Source organism: Nicotiana attenuata, chromosome 2, assembly GCF_001879085.1.
Source record: "Nicotiana attenuata strain UT chromosome 2, NIATTr2, whole genome shotgun sequence".
Classification (NCBI taxonomy): Eukaryota; Viridiplantae; Streptophyta; class Magnoliopsida; order Solanales; family Solanaceae; genus Nicotiana; species Nicotiana attenuata.
Window position 1 is genome coordinate 24,529,545 of NC_031990.1, and position 9,473 is coordinate 24,539,017.

General features: G+C 36.8%; 2 protein-coding genes across 2 annotated transcripts; one reads left to right on the forward strand and one right to left on the reverse strand.

The window, feature by feature from the left end:
• LOC109217549 (uncharacterized mitochondrial protein AtMg01250-like) lies at positions 1,994-2,371 on the forward strand. The gene has a single exon (XM_019381810.1). It carries the CDS (start codon positions 1,994-1,996, stop codon positions 2,369-2,371), a length of 378 nt encoding a protein of 125 aa, XP_019237355.1.
• LOC109222875 (RING-H2 finger protein ATL80-like) lies at positions 3,970-4,867 on the reverse strand. Its single transcript, XM_019387172.1, has one exon. The coding sequence runs from the start codon at positions 4,794-4,796 to the stop codon at positions 4,248-4,250; it is 549 nt and encodes a 182-aa protein (XP_019242717.1). The 5' UTR covers positions 4,797-4,867; the 3' UTR covers positions 3,970-4,247.

Genomic DNA, 9,473 nt, shown 5'->3' on the forward strand with positions numbered 1-9,473 from the left:
ACAAGATGGCAAGTTAAAGGGCAAGGCCAACAACAACAAGCAGAGATAAATGAAGGAGCAAGTAAGCCAATAAGGCAGGATAATGATACTGCAGGTACAACCATTGAAAGTGCTGGAAAGCATAATGCAGCAAAGGATAAAGGAAAAGCAAAAGAAATGCAGAATGTAGACCAAAGTAAGGAGTGGCCAGCTTTGGCTAGCAATAGCAGAATGACATTGGGAAGAACAGCAATAGCTACAACAAATGTGTTTCAGATATTGCAACAGGAAGAGGGAAGAATGGAGGAAACCAGGCCACCTGATCTGAGAGGTGGAATAATCATTCACCAATGACTTGGTTATTCTGGAACATTAGGGGTTTGAATAAAAGATATAAACAAAAAAAAAATAAAGCAGTACATTAAAGATAAAAACATCAAGCTGATTGGTTTAGTTGAAACAAAGGTGAAAGAAGATAAAGCAGGGAAGGTGATTGGTAGAATAGTACCTGGATGGAATAAAATGACAAATTATGAATATAGGGGGAGACTTCAATGCAATTCTCAGTGTGCAAGATAGAATTTCTAAAGTGCATGTGAAAAGTGCTGATATAAAGGATTTTGCTGAGTTATGCCATGACATTGGTATTTCAGAGTTACCATGGAGAGGGGAGTATTTTACATGGACTAATAAACAGCAGGGTGATGATAGGGTGTGGAGTCGTATAGATAGGGTGTTTGGGAATGATCTATGGATGATGAACTACAATCACCTGAGCACTGAGTATGGGGAGCCTTATATTTCAGATCATAGTCCCATGTCTATCAACATAAGGCAACCAAGGAAACTAAACAAGAGCCCTTTCAGATTCTTTAATATATGGGCAAGTCATCCTGATTTTGAAATGATAGTAAGGGAGGAATGGAACAACAGCAAAACAACAGGGAAGATGGTGAGTATTTGGACAAAGCTTATAAGGATGAAAAGTCAATGTAGACAACTGAATGAAGCTGAGTTCAAAGGAGTAACTGAGAGGATAACACAAGCAAGGCAAACCATACATCACATTCAAAGTCAGATGCAAAATAATTATAGTGACATACTGCTAAGCCAAGAGAAAGAATGGTTGCACAAGCTGGAAACATGGTCAATGGTGGAAGAAAAGATATTGCAGCAAAAGGCAAGAGCAAACAGGATCAAGTTGGGTGATGCCAATAATAAGTTTTTTTCTGCAGTAATAAAGGAGAGGCAGCAGAGAAAACAAATAATGAAACTACAAATATTATCAGGGAGTACCATAACAGATCATGCAGCTATAAAGGAGGAGATTATATCCTTTTACAAAAGCTTAATGGGAACTAGAGCACATGTACTTCCAGCTGTGGACAAGATGATAATGAAGGAAGGGCCAACTCTAACACAACAACAACAACAAGACCTGATTGCTGAAGTTACTAGGCAAGAAATTGATGAAGCTCTGAAGGGAATTGGAAGTGATAAAGCACCAGGCATAGATGGTTATAATGCAGAATTCTTCAAGAAAGCTTGGCCAATGATCAAAGAAGAAGTGTATGCTGCAGTCAAAGACTTTTTCCACACAGGGGTGATGTTTCCAGCAATCAACTGCACTACTATCACATTGCTACCAAAGGTACCTAATCCAGTGACAATAAAGGATTTCAGGCCTATTGCCTGTTGCACATTGCTATACAAGCTTATTTCTAAAGTTATAACTGGTAGACTTCAGAAGATCATGCCATACATCATATCTGAAGCCCAAGAAGGATTTATCCCACGGAGAAAAATAGCTGATAACATCATTCTTGCTCATGAGCTAGTTAAGGCTTATAGCAGGAAACACATATCTCCTAGATGTATGCTGAAGGTTGACATAATGAAAGCATATGATTCAGTGGAATGGATGTACCTGGAACAACTGTTAGAATATCTATGTTTTCCCACAAAGTTCAATAACTAGGTGAGAGCTTGTGTATCAACAGTGAGCTATTCAATCATGATAAATGGGGAGATGACAAAGCCATTTGATGCTGCAAAAGGACTGAGACAGGGTGATCCCATATCACCATTTCTATTTGCAATTGCAATGGAATACCTAAGCAGGCTTCTTAATGGGTTGAAAAATGTTCAAGAATACAAGTTTCATCCTAGATGTGGTAAGTTAAATATAAGACACCTCAGCTTTGCAGATGACCTGCTGATGTTTGCTAGGGGTGATAGTAAGTCTGTCACTACTCTTCATGCTTTCTTTATGAAATTTTCTGCTGCCTCTGGACTTCTAGCTAATTCCAACAAGAGTGCAATCTATTTTGGACGAGTTGATCAGGATACAAGACATGTAATCTTGCAGAACACTGGGTATTCACTTGGGTAGCTACCTTTCAAATATCTGGGCATACCACTGGACACAAAGAAGTTATCAGCTATGCAATGGCAGCCATTGATTGATAGAATAGTTGCAAGGATCTCCTCTTGGACAGCTAGGAAACTATCCTATGCTGGAAGGGTGCAGTTAGTCCAAACAGTGATATTTGGTATCCTGTCTTATTGGTCCCAAATATTTATCCTACTAGCTAAAGTGATGAAACTGATAGAATCATATTGCAGAAGCTATATCTGGTCCGGTTCTAATACAATCACAAAGAGAACTCTGATAGCATGGGATAGAATGTGTTTGCCTAAGTCTGCTGGAGGATATAATCTACTGAATATTAGAATTTGGAACAGAGCTGCTGTCACTAGTGTCTATTGGGATCTTGCACAGAAGAAAGACAAAATGTGGATAAAATGGATCCACACATACTACATAAAAGGGCAAAGTTTAGTGGAAATGAACATTCCTCAACAGGCAAGTTGGATGGTGAGAAAGATCTTGGAAGCAAGAGAAGTGATTCAGCAAGTACCTACAGTTGAATACAGGCAGAGAACCTTAATGTTCCATAATGAAGCTATGCCCAAGGCAATATTCACTATGTGGATGCAATGTCATGAGAGATTACTGACAACAGATAGGCTTGCCAACTGGGGAGTTCAAGTAAATACAAGATGCTATTTGTGTAATGGAGCATATGAATCACATGCACATTTATTTGGTGAATGCAGGTTTACTAAAACAGTATGGGGAAGGCATATGCAATGGATACAAATTCAGGTAATTCAATGCAATCGTATACACAGATGTTGACATGGATAGTAATACAAGCCAAAGGAAAATCGTGTAAAGCCAAAATATTGAAAATGGTATTTGCTGAATATATTCATGGGATATGGAGGGAGAGAAACAACAGAATATTTGAAGAGACAACGCGGACAGCAGATCAAATATCAAGAGAAATAGCATGTGTTTACAACATTAGAGTTCAAGGAGGAATGAGGAAGAAGATGCAGCAGCTTATGTATTGAAAGCAATGTAGTAACTACCAGCTTCTTGTTTAATGCTTTATGTACTGCTTATAACATAGGATAGAGTTAGAATTATGTAAAGACTAAGTGAGTCGAGGATGACTCTACTGCTTCGTAATGGCTTCTTTGGTGATTAATGAAAATATAATTACCAAAAAAAAGAAATATTAGAATTCTGAATCCAAACTCATAAAGTTCAAATGTTGACCAAAGGAAAAAGAATTGGACATCTTCCGTCCAATCGCAGGTCTATCTGCGTGCACTTGGAATATTGTGATACTAAACTAAACTGAAGGCAACGAATCTACTCATAAATCACAATGAAACTCCTATTAGTTGAAGAAAATTGGAAAACGTTTTATTACTTAAGCTATCGTAAAGGAATTGTTACCATTTAGTTCACTAAATGGAGTGGCGGAGGCAGGATTACCGTCAAGGGGTTCAAAAAAAGGAAAAAGTTAAAAAGGTTGTAGCTGGTGGGAATAGAACCAATAAGCTTACAAAGATTTGAACCCGCTTGACCATTAAGCTATGCTTTTGGGCTGTGAAAGGGATTCAAGACATAATATATAGAGATAAAAAAACAAATTTTACTTTATACGTACGGTATAATTTTCCGGGAAGGGGTTCAAGTGAACACCTAACTAACATGCAAATTGAAATAGTACCAGTATTTGATACTGCTTCAACGCGGATATACAGTTTGGGGTATGAATTTAGCAGAGCTCAATAATTTTGACCGAAATCCTATATTCGTCTTGAGAAATCAATTTTAATATGTACAATTATACTGATACTGAATCATAAACTTCGAATACACCTTAATTTGTACTACTTAATTACTCCCTCTAAGGTAATAATGCATTCACATGATAATCTCTCGGAGCTGACGACGAGCTCGCCACCGCCACCGGCAGCTCGCCACACTTATGGCACCTGGTAACCACTGGGATTTGCCGGCACGAAGGGCAAGACGAGTGCGATCCCAGCCACGTGTCAATGCATCCTACGTGGAATCCATGGCCGCACTGCGGCAGCACTTTAATTTCGTCTCCGATTGCGAATTCCGTCAGGCAAATTGCACATTCTGAGAATTCCGAAGATCGTTCGAGTGTGTAACTGAACTTCGGAAGTGATTTGAGGACCTTTTTCTTCAAACCTTTGTTCGCCGGAGGAGAAGGAACAGCTGAATTTCCGGTGGCGAACCGTCTGATCCAGGCGCAGCGAGCAACGGAAACAAGGCCGAGTACGCAAATTAGCCCGCAGAGGAGGGCAGCTAGGATTACGAAGAAGTCGGAGTCGACGGTGTTGATTCCCGAGGACTGCATCGACGGCGGTGCTGGTGATGCCGGCGAATTAGTTCCGCCGGGATTAAAACGTGATAGATCAGTACTCATGTGGAAGGTCTGAGTGGAAGCTAATGGAGGCGGCGGTTTTCAAAGCGTAAAGTTAGTTGGTTTTTGGCTGGTACTTGTGCTTAATCAGTTTTTGATGGACTTTTATAGAGGAACAGAGATTTTATCACTTCCTCCTATGGTGTTCGTTGGTCAGTAGGGTACGGTATTTCGGTTCGATATTTTCGATATTCGGTTTCTTAAAATCTCATACCATTACTGTACCTAATTAAATTCGATATGGTTCGATTTTTCTCCTTTCGGTTTCGGTTTATTCGGTTCGGTAACTTCGGTTTATTCGGTTTGAATATTAACTAGTGCATAGAGCTATATACTCTAATATTCTTAATTAAAGTACTCAAAAATACAAAACTGAAAATGTTTGTTGACAAAAATTTTGTCCAAAACTAGCAAATATCGACCCAAATAGAGAAAATTATACATAAAAGAATATTTGATCATTAAAAATGTCTTGTTAGAGTTAATTGATGAACCTTGAGAATAAAGGAAAGTAAAATTTTAGATTTTTTATATTTATGTTATAATTGATAATATGTGTTGTGTAATATAATATATATTTCGGTACGGTATCGGTATTTCGGTATTTTATCTTACCATACCTAATACCAATTTTTTTAAAAATTTAAACCAAATACCATGCTAAATACCAAAATACCGTATACCAAATACCAAAATTTTCGGTTTCGGTACGGTAATTCGGTATTTACCAAATTATGCCCAGCCCTACTTCCTCCCATTTTACTATTTCAGTACTCATTTCATCCTATGTGATATGCTTTTTATTTACACTGTGCCAAATAAAATATTATACTTTTATATTTAAAATTAGACTTTAAACTTTAAGTATATTTTATGAAATTAAATAATTTATAGCCACATAAATATTTTGATTTGTTTTAATTTATATGTTTGAGATTTTCTTCTTCTTAAAGTCGGTATATAGTCAAATATTATCACATAAATGAGGGCTCTGGGAGTATCACATTTTCTAAAATGGAAAAGGACCAAATGTGCTCCTAACCTATTGGATTTGGCTTAAAAATACCCTTCTTCCTACTATAGGATCACAAATGTACTTAACGTTATATTTTGGCTCAAAAAATAGGGTCAATTAATTTTTTGGCTCTTTACAAATTTGCTTTTAGTTTTATGAACCTACCTCTTTTTTTTTTTCTACACTTGGGAGATTTACTTTTACACGTAAGAAATCTGTCTTTTATACATAAGAGATCTAAAAAGGTCATTTTCTTAAATTCAAAATTGTAAATAGGCATGATGTACAAATAGCATCAAAAAATACCCTTAAGACTAACAATTGACTAACTGACTATGTAAGCCTTTATAAAGATCCATGTGGCACTCTTCGATTGGTTCACTGACGAGCGCAACACAATACAGAATTGATGCTAACTCGCTAGCTAAAGATAGTACAGTAAAATTATCGTCTCCATAAGGATTGGTTTTAAATAACGTTGTAGTAACTTCTAGGTTAAACGTTATTCAGGATAATTAACACTTTGATTCGAATGATTATTGATTAAAATTAACTATTAAAATTAAAGCAAAAAAAAAATTGATCACAGAAAGACAATAGTTGAGCAACAAAGAAATCATCAATAGGAGAAATAAGGGTAATGACATGATAGGTGCAAGATAGCTATTCGGGATCTAACTCTAGTTAAATTCACTTCTAATGTTCTAATAATTCTCACGAATTCACTCGATGTTGACATGTAATTTTTGACCCTCCCCAAGATTTTACACATTTTAGCGTAAATAGTTAGTTTAGGTTTAGTATCGCTATTTTAACTAGTTTTGGCCCTTTTACTTTATTTTATCACAAAATTGAAAAATACCAAAAAATAGTCTCACAATATAATATTATTTATTTTAATTAATTTAAGATTAGTTTTATATTTTTATATTATAAATTTTATATAATTTGAGAAGGAAGAGTGAGTTTTGGGTTGATTTATCCCATTTTAATGAGTTTTGCAGTCCATTTATAATCTTTGGCCCAATTTTAAGGCCCAATAAGACCTAGCCCACTTTGCCTTCCTCTTTTAATCTCCGTTACTCCTAATACCCTAAAAGAACGAAAACCTATTTTCTTATAAGACAACAGCATTTTTCCATCAACCCTAGCTCCCAAGAGAGGAGGAGATCTTCTTCTTCAATAAAAGAAGACCTAAACCTTAAGACAAAAAGAGAAGCCATCAACGACCTCACACACACACACACTAGCGACACACCACCGTAAAGAAGCAGTCGTCATCCTCGCCGGACCAAACACCAAAAAACCTAGAACCCTAGCTTTTTCTTAGACCACTACTGCCGTCGCCGCACACCCATCATAACTCCGGCGACCACGCATGCACACAGCAGTCCCCTCCCCGTCGCCGTTTCTCACCATCCCTGAACACCAACCAGCTACCACTACCCCATCTCCCTCAACTGAACAAAACTTCACACACACACGCACACGCACACGCACACGCTGAAGCAACAGAGAAGCAAAAGGCAGCGAACGAAAAACTAAGGCTGTATTCTGGTCCAGGCCCGGGCCTAAATGGGCCTAATGGGCCGGGCCTAACGGGCATGGGCTTTGGCGGGCCGGGCTCAGGCGGTCCCGGGCCAAACGGTCCCAAATGATGGAACCGGCCCGTTGTGGGCCTAAGCCCACATGGTCCCGGGCTAAACGGGCCAGGCCCACGGGCCTAAGTGGTCCGGGCTATTTTTTTTGAAATTTTTTTATCTAAGATATTTTTTTGTAAATTATATATATATATATATATAAGTCTTCCTCCCCCCAATAGAAGATTTAACTTACAATTCTATAATATAATATATATATATATATATATATATATATATATATATATATATATATATATATATATATATATTTANGACCCACGGGCCTAAGTGGTCCGGGCTTATTTTTTTTTCAAATTTTTTATCTTAAGACATTTTCTTTTAAATTATACACATATATATATATATAGTATATATAGTATGTTATGTATATATATTGCCTTATATAATTTCTTGTAAATATATTATAGAATTGTAAGTTAAATCTTCTAAAGAGTCAAATTTAAACACAAAAAAAATAAATTGCAAAGAGATATTCAAGGGAATGCCTTATAATTTTTATTATTACGACATTAACAAAAATGGCAATATCTTTTTTAGTCTTCCTCCCCCCAATGGAATGAGCACAACAAGGTGCTAATACCACCATTAAAAGGAAAAAAACTAATGAAGATGTGCCAAAATTACAAGTTACATATTAGTGTACATAGTATCTCTAACAAATTTCATAAATCCTTCAAGGTTCGGAGGAATTTCCGTTGGTGGTGGCGGAAAAGAAGCTTCTTCATCACCGCTTCCGGGCGAAGCAGCATCCTCCGCAAGTTCCGCTATCATTTCTTCATAAGCTTCGTCTATCTCCGGTTGTGATTCAGCAAGTCCAAAATTTCTTCTTTCCGAACGGATCCAATCTATGAAGAGTACTGATTTTTCCAAGCTCTCCCTCATAGACGCTCTATGATCACCTATTTGAAGTCTCGCTTGACTGAAAGCGCTCTCTGATGCCACTGTTGAAGCTTGAACACATAAAATATCTCGAGCCATCCTTGAAAGAACCGGATAGTGTTTTTCTTTGGCCTTCCACCATTCCAAAAGATCAAAGGTGCCGTCTGGATTCTCCTTTTCAAGGCCCTGCGACAAATAAACTTGAAGCTCATTTAGATGTGAAGTATCATCAATATTATCACCTTGAGAACCCCTGAACTCCGTCCAAGAACTAAGTGCTTTTAGGCCCGCATTTCTTTTAGATGATTGCGAACTAGACGAAGTACGAGTTGGAACATGTGGTCTAGCATGATCTAAGGCTTGTTGATAAGCATTATAAATTGTTTGAGCATTTATTTTAATTGAGGCTTTTGCATCTGCAAGTGTAGCTAATTCCTCATCTGAAAGATCTAAAGCCCTATAAATATTTGAATACCAAAAGTGAGGACCTCCTAATTTCATGGTAGGATTTAACATGGCAGCAACACCATAAATAGGGGGGATAGGGAAAAAATATTTTTTGAACTTTTCTTTCATTGCATTTATAGCAAGTTGATAAATTACCCCACCCTCTGAAAATTGAACAAATAAATCACATAGTTCTGCAATATAAACTAAACAGTTTGAAATAGTAGGATAATATTGCCCAGACAATTCATTTGTAGCAATATGAAATTGTTCTAAAAAATTTTATAAGAATTTTAACATTCGTCCAATCTTGATTTGTAATAATTTCATCATCATCCTCACCACCAACACGAGCATTAAACGTTGCATTTATTGGGTTTCTATATTCATATGCAACAACTAAACTTTCGTACATACAATTCCATCTAGTCGGACAAGCTTTAGGTACCTTTCTTTCTCTAAGGCCAAATTCATCACATTTTTTAAAATATTCTCTACGTCTACTTCTACGGTTTGAATAAAAAAGCCAATTAAGAGCCATTTTAACCTTTTCAATTTCCAAATTTAAAATTTTCATACCAGCACCGACGATTAAATGGTAAATATGACAAATACATCTAACATGGAACATATTACTAAATGCAGCATTTAGTATAGTTGTAAATAAGCCTATAG